This window comes from Sphaeramia orbicularis, chromosome 5, assembly GCF_902148855.1.
Source record: "Sphaeramia orbicularis chromosome 5, fSphaOr1.1, whole genome shotgun sequence".
Lineage (NCBI taxonomy): Eukaryota > Metazoa > Chordata > Actinopteri > Kurtiformes > Apogonidae > Sphaeramia > Sphaeramia orbicularis.
The window spans coordinates 44,054,312-44,082,036 of NC_043961.1; the positions used below are offsets into that span (position 1 = coordinate 44,054,312).

At 39.6% G+C, this 27,725-nt stretch overlaps 1 protein-coding gene across 1 annotated transcript; it reads left to right on the forward strand.

The window, feature by feature from the left end:
* The first annotated feature begins 216 nt into the window (after positions 1 to 216).
* LOC115420206 (uncharacterized) lies at positions 217 to 27,707 on the forward strand. Its single transcript, XM_030135467.1, has 3 exons — positions 217 to 609; positions 26,670 to 26,888; positions 27,253 to 27,707. Exons 1-3 carry the CDS (start codon positions 302 to 304, stop codon positions 27,458 to 27,460), a joined length of 735 nt encoding a protein of 244 aa, XP_029991327.1. The 5' UTR covers positions 217 to 301; the 3' UTR covers positions 27,461 to 27,707.
* Positions 27,708 to 27,725: the final 18 nt, after the last annotated feature.

Sequence of the window (27,725 nt, forward strand, 5' to 3'; positions counted from 1 at the left end):
AAACTAAAGAAACTAGGGTTGTTTCGACGTCGCCAATATTCCTCATGGGTCGAAGTGAGAAGGGCTATAACCCGTGAACTTGCAGGATCTGGGCGACACTTTGGCTATCGTGCAATGTGGCAAGTTCTGCGGGTGAAATACCGTCTTGTTGTGCGAAGGCATGATATAATGACTCTTTTGGCTGAAATGGATGCTCCAAGAGTACGTGCGCGAAGGAGAAGGCTATTTGTCCGTCGTAGCTACAACTCACTTGGACCCAATTATGTCTGGCACGTGGATGGTTACGACAAACTGAAACCCAATGGGTTTTGCATTGAACGGGTGTATTGACGGGTTTTCTAGAAGGTTGATGTGGCTTGAGACTGGACCCAGCAACAACAACCCAGCAGTTGTTGCCCATTATTTTGTGGAATGCGTGCGGACATTGGAAGTGGTTCCAATGCACATGAGAACTGATTGCAGAACTGAAAATGGGACACTTGCGGCCATTCAGTGTACGCTCAGATCTGGACATAATGATTACTTCGCTGGACCCAGAAGCCACATGTTTGGTTCTTCAACAAGTAATCAGAGGATTGAGTCGTGGTGGTCCTTCTTCAGGAAAGGAAGGTATGTATTTATTAGGGACCGAGCCGAAAGGTAAGGCCCTCTCACACAGTGAGAGGCCTTGCCTGCAAGCAAGGCCCTATTGTTTTTCGTTCGTTTTTTAGGGACCGAGCCGAAAGGTAAGGCCCTCTCACACAGTGAGAGGCCTTGCCTGCAAGTAAGGCCCTATTGTTTTTCGTTCGTTTTTATATTATTAGGGACCGAGCCGAAAGGTAAGGCCCTCTCACACAGTGAGAGGCCTTGCTTGCAAGCAAGGCCCTATTGTTTTTCGTTCGTTTTTATTAGGGACCGAGCCGAAAGGTAAGGCCCTCTCACACAGTGAGAGGCCTTGCCTGCAAGCAAGGCGAGCCGAAAGGTAAGGCCCTCTCACACAGTGAGAGGCCTTGCCTGCAAGCAAGGCCCTATTGTTATTCGTTCGTTATGATATTATTATTATTCACACACCACTTTGACCTGGATTTTGACCCCCTAAACATGCTCAAAAACTCACCAAATTTGGCACACATGTCAGGCGTGGTGAAAAATTTGATAAAATGTAAACATTAACCCCATAAGTGCAAAAATGAGCTCTCTAGCACCCCCTAGAAAAAAAAAACGGCCCTAGTGGCCAGTAGGAATGTCGTAGAAACATGAAACCAACGCCAAAATTTTTGTCTCATCGAGCCCGACAAATCACGTGCTGACACTCATGACCTAACTTCAACAGGAAGTTTAGAATTTGCCTTTCAAAGTAAAACGCTCAAATTGCAAACTTCCAGTAGGAATGTCGTAGACACACAAAACCAACGCCAAAACCTTCATTTAATCGAGCCCAACAAATCACGTGCTGACACCTATGAGCTATCTCCAACAGGAAGTTCGCAATATGCCTTTCAAAATAAAATTTTTAAAACTAACTCTGATTACACTGTTTGTCGTATTGACTTCTAAATAGCACCAAAAGAACCCTCCTCAAAAAAGTTACTTCGCACTTTTTCCATAACTGTCTTAGTTTTTTTTTTAGAAGCCCGCAAATTTGTGATGTTTGGAACTCATTTTTCACTTTGGAGTTTTTCCCCACATGTGACATATCTACGCGTTCAAGGGACTAAGAATAATGCTCACATGCAAAAAATTTTGAGATAGGATGTACGGTTATTGATTTATTGCAATTTGTTTATTTTCATACTTTTTCTACTTCAGACTGCCATTTGACCCCCTTAACATGCTCCAAAACTCACCAAATTTGCCATGTATGTCATGGCTGGTGAACACTTTGAATCAATATCAAATTTAACCCCTTGGGTGCCAAAATGGACTCTGTAGCGCCACCTATGTACTAAAAAACACACAAAATCCGCCCAAGTGGCCAGTAGGAATGTCACAGAAACATGAAACAAATGCCAAAATGTTGGTCTGATTGAGCCCGACAAATCATACACTGACACTCATGAGCTAACTCCAACAGGAAGTTGGCAATCTGCCTTTGAAAGTTACTCTACGTTTCTGCAATTGCTGCTTATTCATTTCACACTTTTGACAAAAGAGTTATCCCTCATTAAATTCCCACAAGTCTGCAGAATCCAAAAGTGAAAGAATTTTTCAGATACAACCTACGGTTATGGAATTATGGCGATTTTTTGAAGACTATGTTTACTTTCACTTTTCACAATTACAAAGTCCCTATAAAACTCTTCCTGGTGCAAACTTGTAAGTGTCTGTCTGTTTGCAGTGGTTCATGTAGCTGCCTATTGAAGAAGAGGACCCAGGTACAAGTCCCAGGCAATCCAATTTTTTTTTTTTTTTTTTTTTAATTTTAAAACAGGTTTTACTGCATTGTATTGTGGATATTGGAAATTTTGCACACATTCAAAAGAGCACGGAGTACATTTTTTCAAAATAAAACCCCAATTAAGAAAAATACAAAATGTCTATTACATAACTTCTTTTCATTTTTATGACCAAATGCTCAACTGTTTGTACAATGTTTCTTCATTCAAAAGTACTCTTTCTCACAGACACACATGCTCACACAATAGGGTTTTTCCAAAATAAAAGCCTTAAATATGGTAAATCATCACTTTAATGCTCAATTATTCATACAATTTCAATTCATTTTTCAAACTGATGCTTTCTCTCACATAAAAAACAAATGCACATACACAATGTACGGTTTCCAAAATAAAAGTCTCATTTTAAAGGTGATGGTGGTTTCAGCAGAGGGTCACTGGTGTTCTGTACAGATGTAAGGAGGACAGACACTAAAGGGTGGGAACTGGTATGGGGACGGAGAGGTGTGAGTGGAGCTGAGGCGTCGACAGTTACAGGTGACGGATCGCGGGGGAGGCGGATCGCCCGGTGCGAGGTCCCGCCCAATGCTGCTTGCAGCTTTAATTATTAGGGACCGAGCTGAAAGGCAAGGCCCTATTGTTATTCGTTCGTTATGATATTATTATTAGGGACCGAGCCGAAAGGTAAGGCCCTCTCACACAGTGAGAGGCCTTGCCTGCAAGCAAGGCCCTATTGTTATTCGTTCGTTTTTATTAGGGACCGAGCCGAAAGGTAAGGCCCTCTCACGCAGTGAGAGGCCTTGCCTGCAAGCAAGGCCCTATTGTTTTTCGTTCGTTTTTATATTATTATTATTCACACACCACTTTGACCTGGATTTTGACCCCCTGAACATGCACAAAAACTCACCAAATTTGGCACACATGTCAGGCCTGGCGAAAAATTTGATAAAATGTAAAAATTAACCCCATAGGTGCCAAAATGGCCTCTCTAGCGCCACCTATGTGAAAAAAACGGCAACTGCCCTAGTGGCCAGTAGGAATGTCGTACAGACATGAAACCAGTGCCAAAATTTTTGTTGGATCATGCTCTACAAATCATCCACTGACACTCATGACCTATCTGCAACAGGAACTTCGCAATATGCCTTTCAAAATAAAATTTCTAAAACTAACTCCGATGACACCGTTTGTGGTATTGACTTCTAAATAGCGCCAAAAGATAGAGTGAACCCTCCTTAATACAACGATTTCACACCTTTTCCATAACTGTCTTAGTTTCTTTTTTACAAGCCTGCAAAGTTGCGATGTTTGGAACTCATTTTTCACTTTGGAGTTTTTCCCCACATGTGACATATCTACGCGTTTACGGGACACAGCACAACTCTCACATCCAAAAATTTTTGAGATAGGATGTACGGTTATTGATTTATAACAATTTGTTTCTTTTCATACTTTTTCCACTTTAGACTGCCATTTGACCCCCTTAACATGCTCTAAAACTCACCAAATTTGCCATGTATGTCATGACTGGTGAACACTTTCATACAATATCAAAATTAACCCCTTGCATGCTAAAATGGACTCTGTAGCGCCACCTATGTACTAAAAAACACACAAAATCGGCCCTAGCGGCCAGTAGGAATGTCACAGAAACATGAAACAAATGCCAAAATGTTGGTCTGATTGAGCCCGACAAATCATACACTGACACTCATGAGCTAACTCCAACAGGAAGTTGGCAATCTGCCTTTGAAAGTTACTCTACGTTTCTGCAATTAGTACTCAGTCATTCCAGACTTTTGAATAAAAAGTTATACCTCACTCATTTCCCACAAGTCTACAGAATCCAAAAGTGAAAGAATTTTTCAGATACGACCTACGGTTATGGAATTAGGGCGATTTTTTGAAGACTATGTTTACGTTCACTTTTAACAATGACAAAGTCCCTATAAAATTCTTCTTGGTGGGCAGCTGTCTGTGGCTGTCCTTAGTGTAGTGGTTCATGTTGCTGCCTATGGCGCAAGAGGACCTGGGTTCAAGTCCCAGACAATCCAAACTTTTTTTTTTTTTTTTTTTTCTCCATCTTAAAACAGGTTTTACTGCATTGTATTTTGGATACTGGAAATTTTGCACACATTCAAAAGTACACGGAGTACATTTTTTCAAAAATAAAACCCCAAATACCAATAATACAAAATTTCTATTACATAACTTCTTTTCATTTTTATGATCAAACGCTCAACTCTTTGTACAATGTTTCTTCATTCAAAAGTACTCTTTCTCACAGACACACATGCTCACACAATAGGGTTTTTCCAAAATAAAAGCCTTAAATGTGAGACATCATCACTTTTATGCTCAATTATTCATACAATTTCAATTCATTTTTCAAACTGATTCTTTCTCTCACATACAAAACAAATGCACATACACACAGTAGGTTTTCCAAAATAAAAGTGTCATTTTAAAGGTGATGGTGGTTTCAGCAGAGGGTCGCTGGTGTTCTGTACAGATGTAAGGAGGACGGACACTAAAGGGTGGGAACTGGTATGGGGACGGAGAGGTGTGAGTGGAGCTGAGGTGTGGACGGTCACGGGAGGCGGATCGCGGGGGAGGCGGAACGCCCGGTGCGAGGTCCCGCCCAATGCTGCTTGCAGCTTTAATATTATTATTATACTTCTGTGTTTTTGAACTGGATTTTTACCCCCTAAACATGCTCAAAAACTCACCAAATTTGGCACACATGTCAGGTCTGGTGAAAAATTTGATAAAATGTAAAAATTGACCCCACAGGTGCCAAAATGAGCTCTCTAGCGCCCCCTACATACACAAAAACGGCCCTAGCAGCCACTAGGAATGTCGTAGAAACATGAAACCAATGCCAAAATTTTTGTCTCATCGAGCCCGAAAAATCACGCGCTGACACTCATGAAGTAACTCCAACAGGAAGTTAAGAATTTGCCTTTCAACATAAAATGCTCAAATTGCTAACTTCCAGTAGGAATGTCGTAGACACACGAAACCAATGCTAAAACTTTCGTTTAATTGAGCGCAACAAATCACGCACTGACACCTATGAGCTAGCTCCAACAGGAAGTTCGCAATATGCCTTTCAAAATAAAATTTTTACAACTAACTCCGATGACACCGTTTGTTGTATTGACTTCTAAATAGCACCAAAAGATAGAGTGAAGCCTCTTCAAAAAAGTGATCACGTACTTTTTCCATAACTGTCTTAGTTTTTTTTTACGGGCCTGCAAAGTTGCCATGTTTGGAACTCATTTTTTACTTTGGTGTTTTTCCCCACATGTGACATATCTACGCATTCATGGGACTCACCACAACACTCACATGCAAACATTTTTGAGATAGCATGTACGGTTATTGATTTATAACAATTTGTTTATTTTCATACTTTTTCCTCTTTAGACCCCCTTAACATGCTCCAAAACTCACCAAATTTGCCATGTATGTCATGGCTGGTAAACACTCTCATTCAAAATCAAAATTAACCCCTTGGGTGCCAAAATGGACTCTGTAGCGCCACCTATGTACTAAAAAACACACAAAATCTTCCCTAGCGGCCAGTAGGAATGTCACAGAAACATGAAAAAAATGCAAAAATGTTGGTCTGATTGAGCCCGACAAATCATACACTGACACTCATGAGCTAACGCCAACAGGAAGTTGGTAATCTGCCTTTGAAAGTTACTCTACGTTTCTGCAATTACTGCTTTTTCATTTCAGACCTCTGACAAAAAAATCTTTACCTCATTCAATTCCCACAAGTCTGCAGACTCCAAAAGTGAAAGAATTTTTAAGATACGACCTACGGTTATAGAATAATGGCGATTTTTTTCAAGTCTACGTTTTGTTTCACTTTTCATAGTAACAAAGCTGGTGCACTTTTCTAAGTGTCTATCTATGGTGCAGTGATTCATGTAGCTGCCTATGGAACAAGAGGACCCTGGTTCAAGTCCCAATCTATCTTAATTTTATTATTTTTTTAAATTTCAAAACAGGTATTACTGCATTGTATTGTGGATATTTGAAATTTTGCACACATTCAAAAGTACACGGACTACATTTTTTCAAAATGAAACCCCAATTAAGAATAATACAAAATGTCTATTACATAACTTCTTTTCATTTTTATGACCAAATGCTCAAGTGTTTGTACAATGTTTCTTCATTCAAAAGTACTCTTTCTCACAAACACACATGCTCACACAATAGGGTTTTTCAAAATTAAAGTCTTAAATGTGAGAAATCATCACTTTAATGCTCAATTATTCATACAATTTCAATTCATTTTTCAAACTGATTCTTTCTCTCACATACAAAACAAATACACACAGTAGTGTTTCCAAAATAAAAGTCTCATTTAAAGGTGATGGTGGTTTCAGCAGAGGGTCGCTGGTGTTCTGTACAGATGTAAGGAGGACAGACACTAAAGGGTGGGAACTGGTATGGGGATGGAGAGGTGTGAGTGGAGCTGAGGTGTGGACGGTCACGGGAGGTGGATCGCGGGGGAGGCGGAACGCCCGGTGCGAGATCCCGCCCAATGCTGCTTGCAGCTTTAATTATTATTAGGGACCGAGCCGAAAGGTAAGGCCCTCTCACATAGTGAGAGGCCTTGCCTGCAAGAGAGGCCCTATTGTTTTTCGTTCATTAGGGACCGAGCCGAAAGGTAAGGCCCTCTCACACAGCTTTAATTTTTATATTATTAGGGACCGAGCCGAAAGGCAAGGCCCTCTCACACAGTGAGAGGTCTTGCCTGCAAGCAAGGCCCTATTGTTATTCGTTCGTTTTTTATTAGGGACCGAGCCGAAAGGTAAGGCCCTCTCACACAGTGAGAGGCCTTACCTGCAAGCAAGGCCCTATTGTTATTCGTTCGTTTTTATATTATTAGGGACCGAGCCGAAAGGTAAGGCCCTCTCACACAGTGAGAGGCCTTGCTTGCAAGCAAGGCCCTATTGTTATTCGTTCGTTTTTATATTATTAGGGACCGAGCCGAAAGGTAAGGCCCTCTCACACAGTGAGAGGCCTTGCCTGCAAGCAAGGCCCTATTGATTTTCATTCGTTTTTATTAGGGACCGAGCCGAAAGGTAAGGCCCTCTCACACAGTGAGAGGCCTTGCCTGCAAGCAAGGCCCTATTGTTATTCGTTCGTTTTTTATTATTATTATTATTATTATTAGGGACCGAGCCGAAAGGTAAGGCCCTCTCACACAGTGAGAGGCCTTGCCTGCAAGCAAGGCCCTATTGTTATTCGTTAGTTTTTATATATATATATATATTTTTTTTTTTTCCCGATGCCACTTTGACCTGGATTTTGACCCCCTAAACATGCTCAAAAACTCCCCAAATTTGGCACACATGTCAGACCTGGCAAAAAATTTGATAAAATGAAAAAATTAACCCCATAGGTGCCAAAATGTGCTCTCTAGCGCCACCTATGTGAAAAAAATTGGCAACAGCCCTAGTGGCCAGTAGGAATGTCGTAGAGACATGTAACCAGTGCCAAAATGTTTGTTGGATGACGCACTAAAAATGATACACTGACAGTGATGACCTAACTCAAACAGGAAGTTCACAATATGCCTTTCAAAATAAAATTTTCAAAACTAACTCCGATGACACCGTTTGTCCTATTGACTTCTAAATAGCACCAAAAGATAGAGTGAACCCTCTTCACAAAAGCGATCTCGTAGCTTAGTCTTAACTGTCTTAGTTTTTTTTTTACAAGCCGTCAAAGTTGCGATGTTTGGAAGTCATTTTTCACTTTGCAGTGTTTCCCCACATGTGACATATCTACGCGTTCACGGGACTCACCACAACGTTCACATGCAAAAAATTTTTAAGATAGCATGTACGGTTATTGATTTATAACAATTTTTTTTCTTTTCATTCTTTTTCCACTTTAGACTGCCATTTGACCCCCTAAACATGCTCCAAAACTCATCAAATTTGCCATGTATGTCATGGCTGCTCAACACTTTCATACCATATCAAAATTAACCCCTTGGGTGCCAAAATGGACACTGTAGCGCCACCTATGTACTAAAAAATACACAAAATCTTCCCTAGCGGCCAGTAGGAATGTCACAGAAACATGAAACAAATGCCAAAATGTTGGTCTGATTGAGCCCGACAAATCATACACTGACACTTATGAGCTAACTCCAACAGGAAGTTGGCAATCTGCCTTTGAAAGTTACTCTACGTTTCTGCAATTACTGCTTATTCATTTTAGACTTTTGACACAAAAGTTTTATCTCATTAAATTCCCACAAGTCTGCAGAATCAAAAAGTGAAAGAATTTTTCTGATACGACCTCCGGTTATGGAATAATGGCGATTTTTGGAAGAGTGTGTGTAGTTTCACTTTTCACAATGACAATATCCCCATATAAAGGACACTGCTGCCATCTGGTGGGTGTCTGAAAATAGATCAGTGGTTAGAGCAGTGTTCTGTTATGCAGGAGTCCTGGGTTCAAACCCCAAGAAGAGAAATATCTTTTTTTTTTTTTTTTTTTTTTTTTCTTCCCTCCATCACATTTTAAAACATGTTTTGCTGTATTTTGTTGTGGATATTGGACATTTTGCACACATTACAAAGTAAACACAGTACATTTTTTTCAAAATAAAACCCTTATTAAAAATAATACATACTGTCTTTTACATAACTTCTTTTCATTTTTATGACCAAACACTCAACTGTTTGTACAATGTTTCTTCATTCAAAAGTACTCTTTCTCAAAGACACACATGCTCACACAATAGGGTTTTTCCAAAATAAAAGCCTTAACTGTGAGAAATCATCACTTTTATACTCACTTATTCATACAACTTCAATTCATTTTTCTAACTGATTCTTTCCCTCACCTACTAAACAAATGCACATACACACAGTAGGGTTTCCAAAATAAAAGTCTCATTTAAAGGTGATGGTGGTTTCAGCAGAGGGTCGCTGGTGTTCTGTACAGATGTAAGGAGGACAGACACTAAAGGGTGGGAACTGGTATGGGGACGGAGAGGTGTGAGTGGAGCTGAGGTGTCGACGATCACGGGAGGCGGATCGCGGGGGAGGCGGAATGCCCGGTGTGAGGTCCTGCCCAATGCTGCTTGCAGCTTTAATTATTATTATGGACCGAGCTGAAAGGTAAGGCCCTCTCACGCAGTGAGAGGCCTTGCCTGCAAGCAAGGCCCTATTGTTTTTCGTTCGTTTTTATATTATTAGGGACCGAGCCGAAAGGTAAGGCCCTCTCACACAGTGAGAGGCCTTGCCTGCAAGGAAGGCCCTATTGTTATTCGTTCGTTTTTTATTATTATTATTATTATTATTATTAGGGACCGAGCCGAAAGGTAAGGCCCTCTCACACAGTGAGAGGCCTTGCCTGCAAGCAAGGCCCTATTGTTATTCGTTCGTTTTTAGGGACCGAGCAGAAAGGCAAGGCCCTCTCACGCAGTGAGAGGCCTTGCCTGCAAGCAAGGCCCTATTGTTTTTCGTTCGTTTTTATATTATTAGGGACCGAGCCGAAAGGTAAGGCCCTCTCACGCAGTGAGAGGCCTTGCCTGCAAGCAAGGCCCTATTGTTTTTCGTTCGTTTTTATATTATTAGGGACCGAGCCGAAAGGTAAGGCCCTCTCACACAGTGAGAGGCCTTGCCTGCAAGCAAGGCCCTATTGTTATTCGTTCGTTTTTTAGGGACCGAGCCGAAAGGTAAGGCCCTCTCACACAGTGAGAGGCCTTGCCTGCAAGCAAGGCCCTATTGTTTTTCGTTCGTTTTTATATTATTAGGGACCGAGCCGAAAGGTAAGGCCCTCTCACACAGTGAGAGGCCTTGCCTGCAAGCAAGGCCCTATTGTTTTTCGTTCGTTTTTATATTATTATTATTATTATTTTTCCGTGACGCTTTAAACTGGAATTTGCCCCCCCTAAACATGCTCAAAAACTCACCAAATTTGGCACACATGTCAGGCCTGGCGAAAAATTTGATAAAATGTAAAAATTAACCCCATAGGTGCCAAAATGGCCTCTCTAGCGCCACCTATGTGAAAAAAATGGGAAAAGCCCTAGTAGCCACTAGGAATGTCGTACAGACATGAAACCAGTGCCAAAATTCTTGTTGGATGAAGCACTACAAATCATCCACTGACACTTATGACCTAACTCCAACAGGAAGTTCGCAATATGCCTTTCAAAATAAAATTTCTAAAACTAACTCCGATGACACCGTTTGTCATATTGACTTCTAAATAGCATCAAAAGATAGAGTGAAACCTCCTCAAAAAAGTGATCTCTCACTTTTTCCGGAACTGTCTTAGTTTTTTTTTTACAAGCCCGCAAAGTTGTGATGTTTGGGACTCATTTTTCACTTTGCAGTTTTTCCTGACATGTGACATATCTACACGTTCATGGGACTCAGCACAATGCTCACATGCAAAAATTTTTGAGATAGGATGTACGGTTGTTGATTTATAACAATTCTTTTATTTTCATACTTTTTCAACTTTAGACTGCCATTTGACCCCCTTAACATGCTTCAAAACTCACCAAATTTGCCATGTATGTCATGGCTGGTGAACACTTTCATACAATATCAAAATTAACCCCTTGGGTGCCAAAATGGACTCTGTAGCGCCACCTATGTACTAAAAAACACACAAAATCTACCCTAGCAGCCAGTAGGAATGTCACAGAAACATGAAACAAATGCCAAAATGTTGGTCTGATTGAGCCCGACAAATCATACACTGACACTCATGAGCTAACTCCAACAGGAAGTTGGCAATCTGCCTTTGAAAGTTACTCTACGTTTCTGCAATTACTGCTTATTCATTTCAGAGTTTTGACATAAAAGTTAGACCTCTTTGAATTCCCACAAGTCTGCAGAATCCAAAAGTGAAAGAATTTTTCAGATACGACCTACGGTTATGGAATTATAGCGATTTTTTGAAGACTATGTTTAGTTTTACTTTTCCAAATGGCAAAATCCCTATAAAAGTCTTGCTGGTGCACATTTTCACATGTCTCTCTGTAGTACAGTGGTTCATGTAGCTACCTATGGAGTTGAAGGACCCTGGTTCAAGTCCCAGGTAATCCACAAATTTTTTTTTTTTTTAATTTTATTTTAAAACAGGTTTTACTGCATTGTATTGTGGATATTGGAAATTTTGCACACATTCAAAAGTACACGGAGTACATTTTTTCAAAATAAAACCAAAATTAAGAATAATACAAAATGTCTATTACATAACTTCTTTTCATTTTTATGACCAAACACTCAACTGTTTGTACAATGTTTCTTCATTCAAAAGTACTCTTTCTCACAGACACACATCCTCACACAATAGGGTTTTTCCAAAATAAAAGCCTTAAATGTGGTAAATCATCACTTTTATACTCACTTATTCATACAATTTCAATTAATTTTTCAACCTGATTCTTTCTCTCACATACAAAACAAATGCACATACACACAGTAGGGTTTCCAAAATAAAAGTCTCATTTTAAAGGTGATGGTGGTTTCAGCAGAGGGTCACTGGTGTTCTGTACAGATGTAAGGAGGACAGCCACTAAAGGATGGGAACTGGTATGGGGACGGAGAGGTGTGAGTGGAGCTGAAGCGTCGACAGTCACGGGTGGCGGATCGCGGGGGAGGCGGATCGCCCGGTGCGAGGTCCCGCCCAATACTGCTTGCAGCTTTAATTAGGGACCGAGCCGAAAGGTAAGGCCCTCTCACGCAGTGAGAGGCCTTGCCTGCAAGCAAGGCCCTATTGTTTTTCGTTCGTTTTTATTAGGGACCGAGCCGAAAGGTAAGGCCCTCTCACACAGTGAGAGGCCTTGCCTGCAAGCAAGGCCCTATTGTTTTTCGTTCGTTTTTATATTATTAGGGACCGAGCCGAAAGGTAAGGCCCTCTCACACAGTGAGAGGCCTTGCCTGCAAGCAAGGCCCTATTGTTTTTCGTTCGTTTTTATATTATTATTATTATTATTATTATTTTTCCGTGACGCTTTAAACTGGAATTTGCCCCCCTAAACATGCTCAAAAACTCACCAAATTTGGCACACATGTCAGGCCTGGCGAAAAATTTGATAAAATGTAAAAATTAACCCCATAGGTGCCAAAATGGCCTCTCTAGCGCCACCTATGTGAAAAAAAATGGAAAAAGCCCTAGTGGCCACTAGGAATGTCATACAGACATGAAACCAGTGCCAAAATTCTTGTTGGATGAAGCACTACAAATCATCCACTGACACTTATGACCTAACTCCAACAGGAAGTTCGCAATATGCCTTTCAAAATAAAATTTCTAAAACTAACTCCGATGACACCGTTTGTCATATTGACTTCTAAATAGCATCAAAAGATAGAGTGAAACCTTCTCAAAAAAGTGATCTCTCACTTTTTCCGGAACTGTCTTAGTTTTTTTTTTACAAGCCTGCAAAGTTGTGATGTTTGGAACTCATTTTTCACTTTGCAGTTTTTCCTGACATGTGACATATCTACACGTTCATGGGACTCAGCACAATGCTCACATGCAAAAATTTTTGAGATAGGATGTACGGTTGTTGATTTATAACAATTCTTTTATTTTCATACTTTTTCCACTTTAGACTGCCATTTGACCCCCTTAACATGCTCCAAAACTCACCAAATTTGCCATGTATGTCATGGCTGGTGAACACTTTCATACAATATCAAAAATTAACCCCTTGGGTGCCAAAATGGACTCTGTAGCGCCACCTATGTACTAAAAAATACACAAAATCTGCCCTAGCAGCCAGTAGGAATGTCACAGAAACATGAAACAAATGCCAAAATGTTGGTCTGATTGAGCCCGACAAATCATACACTGACACTCATGAGCTAACTCCAACAGGAAGTTGGCAATCTGCCTTTGAAAGTTACTCTACGTTTCTGCAATTACTGCTTATTCATTTCAGAGTTTTGACATAAAAGTTAGACCTCATTGAATTCCCACAAGTCTGCAGAATCCAAAAGTGAAAGAATTTTTCAGATACGACCTACGGTTATGGAATTATAGCGATTTTTTGAAGACTATGTTTAGTTTCACTTTTCCAAATGGCAAAATCCCTATAAAAGTCTTGCTGGTGCACATTTTCACATGTCTCTGTAGTGCAGTGGTTCATGTAGCTGCCTATGGAGCAGAAGGACCCTGGTTCAAGTCCCAGGTAATCCAAAAGTTTTTTTTTTATAATTTTATTTTAAAACAGGTTTTACTGCATTGTATTGTGGATATTGGAAATTTTGCACACATTCAAAAGTACACGGAGTACATTTTTTCAAAATAAAACCAAAATTAAGAATAATACAAAATGTCTATTACATAACTTCTTTTCATTTTTATGACCAAACACTCAACTGTTTGTACAATGTTTCTTCATTCAAAAGTACTCTTTCTCACAGACACACATCCTCACACAATAGGGTTTTTCCAAAATAAAAGGCTTAAATGTGGTAAATCATCACTTTTATACTCACTTATTCATACAATTTCAATTCATTTTTCAAACTGATTCTTTCTCTCACATTAAAAACAAATGCACATACACACAGTAGGGTTTCCAAAATAAAAGTCTCATTTTAAAGGTGATGGGGGTTTCAGCAGAGGGTCACTGGTGTTCTGTACAGATGTAAGGAGGACAGACACTAAAGGATGGGAACTGGTATGGGGACGGACAGGTGTGAGTGGAGCTGAGGCGTCGACAGTCACGGGTGGCGGATCGCGGGGGAGGCAGATCGCCCGGTGCGAGGTCCCGCCCAATGCTGCTTGCAGCTTTAATTATTATTATTATTATTATTATTATTTTTCCGTGACGCTTTAAACTGGATTTTGACCCCCTAAACATGCTCAAAAACTCACCAAATTTGGCACACATGTCAGGCCTGGCGAAAAATTTGATAAAATGTAAAAATTAACCCCATAGGTGCCAAAATGGCCTCTCTAGCGCCACCTATGTGAAAAAAATGGGAAAAGCCCTAGTGGCCACTAGGAATGTCGTACAGACATGAAACCAGTGCCAAAATTCTTGTTGGATGAAGCACTACAAATCATCCGCTGACACTTATGACCTAACTCCAACAGGAAGTTCGCAATATGCCTTTCAAAATAAAATTTCTAAAACTAACTCCGATGACACCGTTTGTCATATAGACTTCTAAATAGCATCAAAAGATAGAGTGAAACCTCCTCAAAAAAGTGATCTCTCACTTTTTCCGGAACTGTCTTAGTTTTTTTTTACAAGCCCGCAAAGTTGTGATGTTTGGAACTCATTTTTCACTTTGCAGTTTTTCCTGACATGTGACATATCTACACGTTCATGGGACTCAGCACAATGCTCACATGCAAAAATTTTTGAGATAGGATGTACGGTTGTTGATTTATAACAATTCTTTTATTTTCATACTTTTTCCACTTTAGACTGCCATTTGACCCCCTTAACATGCTCCAAAACTCACCAAATTTGCCATGTATGTCATGGCTGGTGAACACTTTCATACAATATCAAAAATTAACCCCTTGGGTGCCAAAATGGACTCTGTAGCGCCACCTATGTACTAAAAAACACACAAAATCTGCCCTAGCAGCCAGTAGGAATATCACAGAAACATGAAACAAATGCCAAAATGTTGGTCTGATTGAGCCTGACAAATCATACACTGACACTCATGAGCTAACTCCAACAGGAAGTTGGCAATCTGCCTTTGAAAGTTACTCTACGTTTTTGCAATTACTGCTTATTCATTTCAGAGTTTTGACATAAAAGTTAGACCTCATTGAATACCCACAAGTCTGCAGAATCCAAAAGTGAAAGAATTTTTCAGATACGACCTACGGTTATGGAATTATGGTGATTTTTTAAAGACTAAGTTTAGTTTCACTTTTCACAATGGCAAAATCCCTATAAAAGTCTTGCAGGTGCATTTTAAACATGTCTCTCTGTAGTGCAGTGGTGCATGTAGCTGACTGTGGAGCAGAAGGACCCTAGTTCAAGTCCCAGGCGATCCAAAATTTTTTTTTTTTTTTTTTTTTTTTAAAAACAGGTTTTATTGCATTGTATTGTGGATATTGGAAATTTTGCACACATTCAAAAGTACACGGAGTACATTTTTTCAAAATAAAACCCCAATTAAGAATAATACAAAATGTCTATTGCATAACTTCTTTTATTTTTATGACCAAACGCTCAACTGTTTGTACAATGTTTCTTCATTCAAAAGTACTCTTTCTCACAGACACACATGCTCACACAATAGGGTTTTTCCAAAATAAATGCCTTAAATGTGATAAATCATCACTTTTATACTCACTTATTCATACAACTTCAATTCATTTTTCAAACTGATTCTTTCTCTCACATACAAAACAAATGCACATACACACAGTAGGGTTTCCAAAATAAAAGTCTCATTTTAAAGGTGATGGTGGCTTCAGCAGAGGGTCGCTGGTGTTCTGTACAGATGTAAGGAGGACGGACACTAAAGGGTGGGAACTGGTATGGGGACGGAGAGGTGTGAGTGGAGCTGAGGTGTGGAGGGTCACGGGAGGCGGATCGCAGGGGAGGCGGATCACGCGGGGGGGCGGATCGCGTGGGAGGCGGATCGCCCGGTGCGAGGTCCCGCCCAATGCTGCTTGCAGCTTTAATTATTATTATTATTATACTTCCGTCTCTTTCAACTGGATTTTGACCCCCTAAACATGCTCCAAAACTCACCAAATTTGGCACACATGTCAGGCCTGGCGAAAAATTTGATACAATGAAAAAATTAACCCCATAGGTGCCAAAATGGGCTCGCTAGCGCCACCTATGTAAAAAAAACCGTTAACGGCCCTAGTGGCCAGTAGGTTTGTCGTACAAACATGGAACCAGTGCCAAAATGTTTGTTGGATGAAGCACTACAAATGATATACTGACACTTATGACCTAACTCCAACAGGAAGTTCACAATATGCCTTTCAAAATAAGATTTCTATAACTAACTCCGATGACACCGTTTGTCGTATTGACTTCTAAATAGCACCAAAAGATAGAGTGAACCCTCCTCAACAAAGTGATCTCGTAGCTTAGTCTTAACTGTCTTAGTTTTTTTTTTAGAAGCCCATGAATTTTCGATGTTTGGAACTCATTTTCCACTTTGCTATTTTTCCCCACATGTGACATATCTACGCATTCACAGGACTCACCACAACACTCACATGCAAAAATTTTTGAGATAGAATTTACGGTTATTGATTTATAGCAATTTGTTTCTTTTCATACTTTTTCCACTTTAGACTGCCATTTGACCCCCTTAACATGCTCCAAAACTCACCAAATTTGCCATGTATGTCATGGCTGGTGAACACTTTCATACAATATCACAATTAACCCCTTGGGTGCCAAAATACACTCTGTAGCACCACCTTTGTACTAAAAAACACACAAAATCTGCCCTAGCAGCCAGTAGGAATGTCACAGAAACATGAAACAAATGCCAAAATGTTGGTCTGATTGAGCCCGACAAATCATACACTGACACTCATGAGCTAACTCCAACAGGAAGTTGGCAATCTGCCTTTGAAAGTTACTCTACGTTTCTGCAATTACTGCTTATTCATTTCAGAGTTTTGACATAAAAGTTAGACCTCATTGAATTCCCACAAGTCTGCAGAATCCAAAAGTGAAAGAATTTTTCAGATACGACCTACGGTTATGGAATTATAGCGATTTTTTGAAGACTATGTTTAGTTTCACTTTTCCAAATGGCAAAATCCCTATAAAAGTCTTGCTGGTGCACATTTTCACATGTCTCTGTAGTGCAGTGGTTCATGTAGCTGCCTATGGAGCAGAAGGACCCTGGTTCAAGTCCCAGGTAATCCAAAAGTTTTTTTTTTATAATTTTATTTTAAAACAGGTTTTACTGCATTGTATTGTGGATATTGGAAATTTTGCACACATTCAAAAGTACACGGAGTACATTTTTTCAAAATAAAACCAAAATTAAGAATAATACAAAATGTCTATTACATAACTTCTTTTCATTTTATGACCAAACACTCAACTGTTTGTACAATGTTTCTTCATTCAAAAGTACTCTTTCTCACAGACACACATCCTCACACAATAGGGTTTTTCCAAAATAAAAGGCTTAAATGTGGTAAATCATCACTTTTATACTCACTTATTCATACAATTTCAATTCATTTTTCAAACTGATTCTTTCTCTCACATTAAAAACAAATGCACATACACACAGTAGGGTTTCCAAAATAAAAGTCTCATTTTAAAGGTGATGGGGGTTTCAGCAGAGGGTCACTGGTGTTCTGTACAGATGTAAGGAGGACAGACACTAAAGGATGGGAACTGGTATGGGGACGGACAGGTGTGAGTGGAGCTGAGGCGTCGACAGTCACGGGTGGCGGATCGCGGGGGAGGCAGATCGCCCGGTGCGAGGTCCCGCCCAATGCTGCTTGCAGCTTTAATTATTATTATTATTATTATTATTATTTTTCCGTGACGCTTTAAACTGGATTTTGACCCCCTAAACATGCTCAAAAACTCACCAAATTTGGCACACATGTCAGGCCTGGCGAAAAATTTGATAAAATGTAAAAATTAACCCCATAGGTGCCAAAATGGCCTCTCTAGCGCCACCTATGTGAAAAAAATGGGAAAAGCCCTAGTGGCCACTAGGAATGTCGTACAGACATGAAACCAGTGCCAAAATTCTTGTTGGATGAAGCACTACAAATCATCCGCTGACACTTATGACCTAACTCCAACAGGAAGTTCGCAATATGCCTTTCAAAATAAAATTTCTAAAACTAACTCCGATGACACCGTTTGTCATATAGACTTCTAAATAGCATCAAAAGATAGAGTGAAACCTCCTCAAAAAAGTGATCTCTCACTTTTTCCGGAACTGTCTTAGTTTTTTTTTTACAAGCCCGCAAAGTTGTGATGTTTGGAACTCATTTTTCACTTTGCAGTTTTTCCTGACATGTGACATATCTACACGTTCAGGGGACTCAGCACAATGCTCACATGCAAAAATTTTTGAGATAGGATGTACGGTTGTTGATTTATAACAATTCTTTTATTTTCATACTTTTTCCACTTTAGACTGCCATTTGACCCCCTTAACATGCTCCAAAACTCACCAAATTTGCCATGTATGTCATGGCTGGTGAACACTTTCATACAATATCAAAAATTAACCCCTTGGGTGCCAAAATGGACTCTGTAGCGCCACCTATGTACTAAAAAACACACAAAATCTGCCCTAGCAGCCAGTAGGAATATCACAGAAACATGAAACAAATGCCAAAATGTTGGTCTGATTGAGCCTGACAAATCATACACTGACACTCATGAGCTAACTCCAACAGGAAGTTGGCAATCTGCCTTTGAAAGTTACTCTACGTTTTTGCAATTACTGCTTATTCATTTCAGAGTTTTGACATAAAAGTTAGACCTCATTGAATACCCACAAGTCTGCAGAATCCAAAAGTGAAAGAATTTTTCAGATACGACCTACGGTTATGGAATTATGGTGATTTTTTAAAGACTAAGTTTAGTTTCACTTTTCACAATGGCAAAATCCCTATAAAAGTCTTGCAGGTGCATTTTAAACATGTCTCTCTGTAGTGCAGTGGTGCATGTAGCTGACTGTGGAGCAGAAGGACCCTAGTTCAAGTCCCAGGCGATCCAAAATTTTTTTTTTTTTTTTTTTTTTTTTAAAAACAGGTTTTATTGCATTGTATTGTGGATATTGGAAATTTTGCACACATTCAAAAGTACACGGAGTACATTTTTTCAAAATAAAACCCCAATTAAGAATAATACAAAATGTCTATTGCATAACTTCTTTTTATTTTTATGACCAAACGCTCAACTGTTTGTACAATGTTTCTTCATTCAAAAGTACTCTTTCTCACAGACACACATGCTCACACAATAGGGTTTTTCCAAAATAAATGCCTTAAATGTGATAAATCATCACTTTTATACTCACTTATTCATACAACTTCAATTCATTTTTCAAACTGATTCTTTCTCTCACATACAAAACAAATGCACATACACACAGTAGGGTTTCCAAAATAAAAGTCTCATTTTAAAGGTGATGGTGGCTTCAGCAGAGGGTCGCTGGTGTTCTGTACAGATGTAAGGAGGACGGACACTAAAGGGTGGGAACTGGTATGGGGACGGAGAGGTGTGAGTGGAGCTGAGGTGTGGAGGGTCACGGGAGGCGGATCGCAGGGGAGGCGGATCACGCGGGGGGGCGGATCGCGTGGGAGGCGGATCGCCCGGTGCGAGGTCCCGCCCAATGCTGCTTGCAGCTTTAATTATTATTATTATTATACTTCCGTCTCTTTCAACTGGATTTTGACCCCCTAAACATGCTCCAAAACTCACCAAATTTGGCACACATGTCAGGCCTGGCGAAAAATTTGATACAATGAAAAAATTAACCCCATAGGTGCCAAAATGGGCTCGCTAGCGCCACCTATGTAAAAAAAAACGTTAACGGCCCTAGTGGCCAGTAGGTTTGTCGTACAAACATGGAACCAGTGCCAAAATGTTTGTTGGATGAAGCACTACAAATGATATACTGACACTTATGACCTAACTCCAACAGGAAGTTCACAATATGCCTTTCAAAATAAGATTTCTATAACTAACTCCGATGACACCGTTTGTCGTATTTACTTCTAAATAGCACCAAAAGATAGAGTGAACCCTCCTCAACAAAGTGATCTCGTAGCTTAGTCTTAACTGTCTTAGTTTTTTTTTTAGAAGCCCATGAATTTTCGATTTTTGGAACTCATTTTCCACTTTGCTATTTTTCCCCACATGTGACATATCTACGCATTCACAGGACTCACCACAACACTCACATGCAAAAATTTTTGAGATAGAATTTACGGTTATTGATTTATAGCAATTTGTTTCTTTTCATACTTTTTCCACTTTAGACTGCCATTTGACCCCCTTAACATGCTCCAAAACTCACCAAATTTGCCATGTATGTCATGGCTGGTGAACACTTTCATACAATATCACAATTAACCCCTTGGGTGCCAAAATACACTCTGTAGCACCACCTTTGTACTAAAAAACACACAAAATCTGCCCTAGCAGCCAGTAGGAATGTCACAGAAACATGAAACAAATGCCAAAATGTTGGTCTGATTGAGCCCGACAAATCATACACTGACACTCATGAGCTAACTCCAACAGGAAGTTGGCAATCTGCCTTTGAAAGTTACTCTACGTTTCTGCAATTACTGCTTATTCATTTCAGAGTTTTGACATAAAAGTTAGACCTCTTTGAATTCCCACAAGTCTGCAGAATCCAAAAGTGAAAGAATTTTTCAGATACGACCTACGGTTATGGAATTATAGCGATTTTTTGAAGACTATGTTTAGTTTCACTTTTCCAAATGGCAAAATCCCTATAAAAGTCTTGCTGGTGCACATTTTCACATGTCTCTCTGTAGTGCAGTGGTTAATGTAACTGTCTATAGAGCCGAAGGACCCCGGTTCAAGTTCCGGGTAATTCAAAAGTTTTTTTTTTTTTATTTTATTTTAAAACAGGTTTTACTGCATTGTATTGTGGATATTGGAAATTTTGCACACATTCAAAAGTACACGGAGTACATTTTTTCAAAATAAAACCAAAATTAAGAATAATACAAAATGTCTATTACATAACTTCTTTTCATTTTTATGACCAAACACTCAACTGTTTGTACAATGTTTCTTCATTCAAAAGTACTCTTTCTCACAGACACACATCCTCACACAATAGGGTTTTTCCAAAATAAAAGCCTTAAATGTGGTAAATCATCACTTTTATACTCACTTATTCATACAATTTCAATTCATTTTTCAAACTGATTCTTTCTCTCACATTAAAAACAAATGCACATACACACAGTAGGGTTTCCAAATAAAAGTCTCATTTTAAAGGTGATGGTGGTTTCAGCAGAGGGTCACTGGTGTTCTGTACAGATGTAAGGAGGACAGACACTAAAGGATGGGAACTGGTATGGGGACGGAGAGGTGTGAGTGGAGCTGAGGCGTCGACAGTCACGGGTGGCGGATCGCGGGGGAGGCGGATCGCCCGGTGCGAGGTCCCGCCCAATGCTGCTTGCAGCTTTAATTATTATTATTATTATACTATCGTCACTTTAAACTGGATTTTGACCCCCTGAACATGCTCAAAAACTCACCAAATTTGGCACACATGTCAGGCCTGGTGAAAAATTTGATAAAATGAAAAAATTAACACCATAGGTGCCAAAATGGGCTCTCTAGCGCCACCTATGTGAAAAATATGGCAAATGCCCTAGTGGCCAGTAGGAATGTCGTAGAGAAATAGAACCAGTGCCAAAATGTTGGTTGGAAAAAGCACTAAAAATCATCCACTGACACTTATGACCTAATTCCAACAGGAAGTTCGCAATATGCCTTTCAAAATAAAATTTCTAAAACTTACTCTGATGACACCGTTTGTCGTATTGACTTCTAAATAGCACCAAAAGATAGACTGAACCCTCCTCACAAAAGTGATCTCGTAGCTTAGTCTTAACTGTCCTAGTTTTTTTTTTACAAGCCCGCAAATTTGTGATGTTTGGAAGTCATTTTTCACTTTGCAGTTTTTCCCCACATGTGACATATCTACGCGTTCAGGGAACTCACCACAACGTTCACATGCAAAAAATTTTGAGATAGGATGTACGGTTATTGATTTATGAGAATTTGTTTCTTTTCATACTTTTTCCTCTTTAGACTGCCATTTGACCCCCTTAACATGCGCCAAAACTCACCAAATTTGCCATGTATGTCATGGCTGGTGAACACTTTGATTCAATATCAAAATTAACCCCTTGGGTGCCAAAATGGACTCTGTAGCTCCACCTATGTACTAAAAAACACACAAAATCCGCCCTAGCGGCCAGTAGGAATGTCACAGAAACATGAAACAAATGCCAAAATGTTGGTCTGATTGAGCCCGACAAATCATACACTGACACTCATGAGCTAACTCCAACAGGAAGTTGGCAATCTGCCTTTGAAAGTTACTCTACGTTTCTGCAATTACTGCTTATTCATTTCAGAGTTTTGACATAAAAGTTAGACCTCATTGAATTCCCACGAGTCTGCAGAATCCAAAAGTGAAAGAATTTTTCAGATACGACCTACGGTTATGGAATTATAGCGATTTTTTGAAGACTATGTTTAGTTTCACTTTTCCAAATGGCAAAATCCCTATAAAAGTCTTGCTGGTGCACATTTTCACATGTTTCTCTGTAGTGCAGTGGTTCATGTAGCTGTCTATGGAGCTGAAGGACCCTGGTTAAAGTCCCAGGTAATCCAAAAAATTTTTTTTTTTTAATTTTATTTTAAAACAGGTTTTACTGCATTGTATTGTGGATATTGGAAATTTTGCACACATTCAAAAGTACACGGAGTACATTTTTTCAAAATAAAACCAAAATTAAGAATAATACAAAATGTCTATTACATAACTTCTTTTCATTTTTATGACCAAACACTCAACTGTTTGTACAATGTTTCTTCATTCAAAAGTACTCTTTCTCACAGACACACATCCTCACACAATAGGGTTTTTCCAAAATAAAAGCCTTAAATGTGGTAAATCATCACTTTTATACTCACTTATTCATACAATTTCAATTCATTTTTCAAACTGATTCTTTCTCTCACATTAAAAACAAATGCACATACACACAGTAGGGTTTCCAAAATAAAAGTCTCATTTTAAAGGTGATGGTGGTTTCAGCAGAGGGTCACTGGTGTTCTGTACAGATGTAAGGAGGACAGACACTAAAGGATGGGAACTGGTATGGGGACGGAGAGGTGTGAGTGGAGCTGAGGCGTCGACAGTCACGGGTGGCGGATCGCGGGGGAGGCGGATCGCCCGGTGCGAGGTCCCGCCCAATGCTGCTTGCAGCTTTAATTATTATTATTATTATACTATCGTCACTTTAAACTGGATTTTGACCCCCTGAACATGCTCAAAAACTCACCAAATTTGGCACACATGTCAGGCCTGGTGAAAAATTTGATAAAATGAAAAAATTAACACCATAGGTGCCAAAATGGGCTCTCTAGCGCCACCTATGTGAAAAATATGGCAAATGCCCTAGTGGCCAGTAGGAATGTCGTAGAGAAATAGAACCAGTGCCAAAATGTTGGTTGGAAAAAGCACTAAAAATCATCCACTGACACTTATGACCTAATTCCAACAGGAAGTTCGCAATATGCCTTTCAAAATAAAATTTCTAAAACTTACTCTGATGACACCGTTTGTCGTATTGACTTCTAAATAGCACCAAAAGATAGACTGAACCCTCCTCACAAAAGTGATCTCGTAGCTTAGTCTTAACTGTCCTAGTTTTTTTTTTACAAGCCCGCAAATTTGTGATGTTTGGAAGTCATTTTTCACTTTGCAGTTTTTCCCCACATGTGACATATCTACGCGTTCAGGGAACTCACCACAACGTTCACATGCAAAAAATTTTGAGATAGGATGTACGGTTATTGATTTATGAGAATTTGTTTCTTTTCATACTTTTTCCTCTTTAGACTGCCATTTGACCCCCTTAACATGCGCCAAAACTCACCAAATTTGCCATGTATGTCATGGCTGGTGAACACTTTGATTCAATATCAAAATTAACCCCTTGGGTGCCAAAATGGACTCTGTAGCTCCACCTATGTACTAAAAAACACACAAAATCCGCCCTAGCGGCCAGTAGGAATGTCACAGAAACATGAAACAAATGCCAAAATGTTGGTCTGATTGAGCCCGACAAATCATACACTGACACTCATGAGCTAACTCCAACAGGAAGTTGGCAATCTGCCTTTGAAAGTTACTCTACGTTTCTGCAATTACTGCTTATTCATTTCAGAGTTTTGACATAAAAGTTAGACCTCATTGAATTCCCACGAGTCTGCAGAATCCAAAAGTGAAAGAATTTTTCAGATACGACCTACGGTTATGGAATTATAGCGATTTTTTGAAGACTATGTTTAGTTTCACTTTTCCAAATGGCAAAATCCCTATAAAAGTCTTGCTGGTGCACATTTTCACATGTTTCTCTGTAGTGCAGTGGTTCATGTAGCTGTCTATGGAGCTGAAGGACCCTGGTTCAAGTCCCAGGTAATCCAAAAAATTTTTTTTTTTTAATTTTATTTTAAAACAGGTTTACTGCATTGTATTGTGGATATTGGAAATTTTGCACACATTCAAAAGTACACGGAGTACATTTTTTCAAAATAAAACCAAAATTAAGAATAATACAAAATGTCTATTACATAACTTCTTTTCATTTTTATGACCAAACACTCAACTGTTTGTACAATGTTTCTTCATTCAAAAGTACTCTTTCTCACAGACACACATCCTCACACAATAGGGTTTTTCCAAAATAAAAGCCTTAAATGTGGTAAATCATCACTTTTATACTCACTTATTCATACAATTTCAATTCATTTTTCAAACTGATTCTTTCTCTCACATTAAAACAAATGCACATACACACAGTAGGGTTTCCAAAATAAAAGTCTCATTTTAAAGGTGGTGGGGGTTTCAGCAGAGGGTCACTGGTGTTCTGTACAGATGTAAGGAGGACAGACACTAAAGGATGGGAACTGGTATGGGGACGGACAGGTGTGAGTGGAGCTGAGGCGTCGACAGTCACGGGTGGCGGATCGCGGGGGAGGCGGATCGCCCGGTGCGAGGTCCCGCCCAATGCTGCTTGCAGCTTTAATTATTATTATTATTCACACACCACTTTGACCTGGATTTTGACCCCCTGAACATGCACGAAAACTCACCAAATTTGGCACACATGTCAGGCCTGGCGAAAAATTTGATAAAATGAAAAAATTAACCCCATAGGTGCCAAAATGGGCTCTCTAGCGCCACCTATGTGAAAAAAACGGCAACTGCCCTAGTGGCCAGTAGGAATGTCGTACAGACATGAAACCAGTGCCAAAATTTTTGTTGGATGAAGCACTACAAATCATCCACTGACACTCATGACCTATCTGTAACAGGAACTTCGCAATATGCCTTTCAAAATAAAATTTCTAAAACTAACTCCGATGACACCGTTTGTGGTATTGACTTCTAAATAGCGCCAAAAGATAGAGTGAACCCTCCTTAATACAACGATTTCACACCTTTTCCATAACTGTCTTAGTTTCTTTTTTACAAGCCTGCAAAGTTGCGATGTTTGGAACTCATTTTTCACTTTGGAGTTTTTCCCCACATGTGACATATCTACGCGTTCACGGGACTCAGTACAACTCTCACATCCAAAAATTTTTGAGATAGGGTGTACGGTTATTGATTTATAACAATTTGTTTCTTTTCATACTTTTTCCACTTTAGACTGCCATTTGACCCCCTTAACATGCTCCAAAACTCACCAAATTTGCCATGTATGTCATGGCTGGTGAACACTTTCATACAATATCAAAATTAACCCCTTGCATGCTAAAATGGACTCTGTAGCGCCACTTATGTACTAAAAAACACACAAAATCGGCCCTAGCGGCCAGTAGGAATGTCACAGAAACATGAAACAAATGCCAAAATGTTGGTCTGATTGAGCCCGACAAATCCTACACTGACACTCATGAACTAACTCCAACAGGAAGTTGGCAATCTGCCTTTGAAAGTTACTCTACGTTTCTGCAATTAGTACTCAGTCATTCCAGACTTTTGAATAAAAAGTTATACCTCACTCAATTCCCACAAGTCTGCAGAATCCAAAAGTGAAATAATTTTTCAGATACGACCTACGGTTATGGAATTATGGCGATTTTTTGAAGACTATGTTTACTTTCACTTTTAACAATGACAAAGTCCCTATAAAACTCTTCTTGGTGGGCAGCTGTATGTGTCTGTCCTTAGTGCAGTGGTTCATGTAGCTGCCTATGGAACAAGAGGTCCCAGACAATCCAAATTTTAGGTGTGAGTGGACCTGAGGTTTCGACAGTCAGGGGAGGCGGATCGCGGGGGAGGCGGAACGCCCGGTGTGAGGTCCCGCCCAATGCTGCCTGCAGCTTTAATTATTATTGTTTTGTTTGTTTGTTTTGTTTTTTTTAAATAAAAGCTACTGCTAAACAAAATCGCATAATGGGCCTTTCTCTATTAACATACATGTTAGGTGAGGCTAGCTGATGAACTGTGCCATTCAGGACTAATGGCTTTACATAAATATCTTCTTATTTTTCAGTGCACAGTTTTGGATACAGCTTTTTGGGGACATGCAGACCCAAGGACACTTTAACGGAAGTCACGAACACCAGTGCTTGATGCGTTTCTGTTTTGGAGCATTAATTCAAGTGGAACTGCAAGAGTGTAGGCAGCTGTGGAACCTTCACCGTGTTTGCCAGTCAAGGTTCTCTCGATGTCCCGGGGGCATCCCAGATGAGCTTTACAATCTACCTCATAGGTAAGTTCATTCAGATGGCTGCACATATAGAGGCAATGATAGAATCCTGATATGTTTTAAATATAGAGGACCAATCCATATTTTATTTCTATGATTTTAAAATGTTATTCTGGTACAAAAAAGTTCAGTGAATCATCCTTCTCCTGTCACTCACGTCATGCTGCCACACACTTGACGTGAGCCTGTCCTGTCGTAATTCTTTTTCCACTTAGTTTTACTTACCAGACACTATTAGGATTAATCAATGTAGATACGTTTCTGTGTTGAAACACACGGTTGCCTATACAGTGCCCTCGCTGCTCTGGTGCTGTGTATTTACTGAACGTTAATTGGATGATATTAACAAAATTTCTTTACTCAAAAGGTATGATTCAAGAGACTGTGGCTTCCCTATCAACATTCAAGACCTGGTGCAATTTCAGCAGTTTACAGAACGCCAGGATATATGCGGTGATGCAGAGTTAAAAAGAATGTTCCTGCAGGAAGTAACCCGAAACAACCTTGCCATTCCTGAGAACTGGGAGAATGGAGTGGAACTTTATCTTAACCTGAAAGAACTTGTAATGTTATAGCCTGTTGCTCTGTTAGAATGCCATGACAAATAGTCTACTACTATATAGCAGTGCTTGGAAATTGTTTCGTCATGCCCCCCCTTGAGTGATCAACTCTGCTCCCCAGCCAAGCAAATAAATAAAATTGACTTATTGTCCAAGTACAGATGACCAATTTTGATGTATGAAACATTAACAGGTAAACATTAATAAACTTTTTGAATTCTAGGTTATGTAATTGTCATCAAATTGCCCTGCAAAAAAAAGTACCTGACTCACTAAACTA

Coding starts and splice junctions, on each gene's coding strand:
- LOC115420206 (XM_030135467.1), top strand. CDS start 302: ATGGGTTTTGCATTGAACGGGTGTATTGACGGGTTTTCTAGAAGGTTG. Junction 610..26,669: donor TCCTTCTTCAGGAAAGGAAG/GTATGTATTTAT, acceptor CTTATTTTTCAG/TGCACAGTTTTGGATACAGC. Junction 26,889..27,252: donor CTTTACAATCTACCTCATAG/GTAAGTTCATTC, acceptor TTTACTCAAAAG/GTATGATTCAAGAGACTGTG.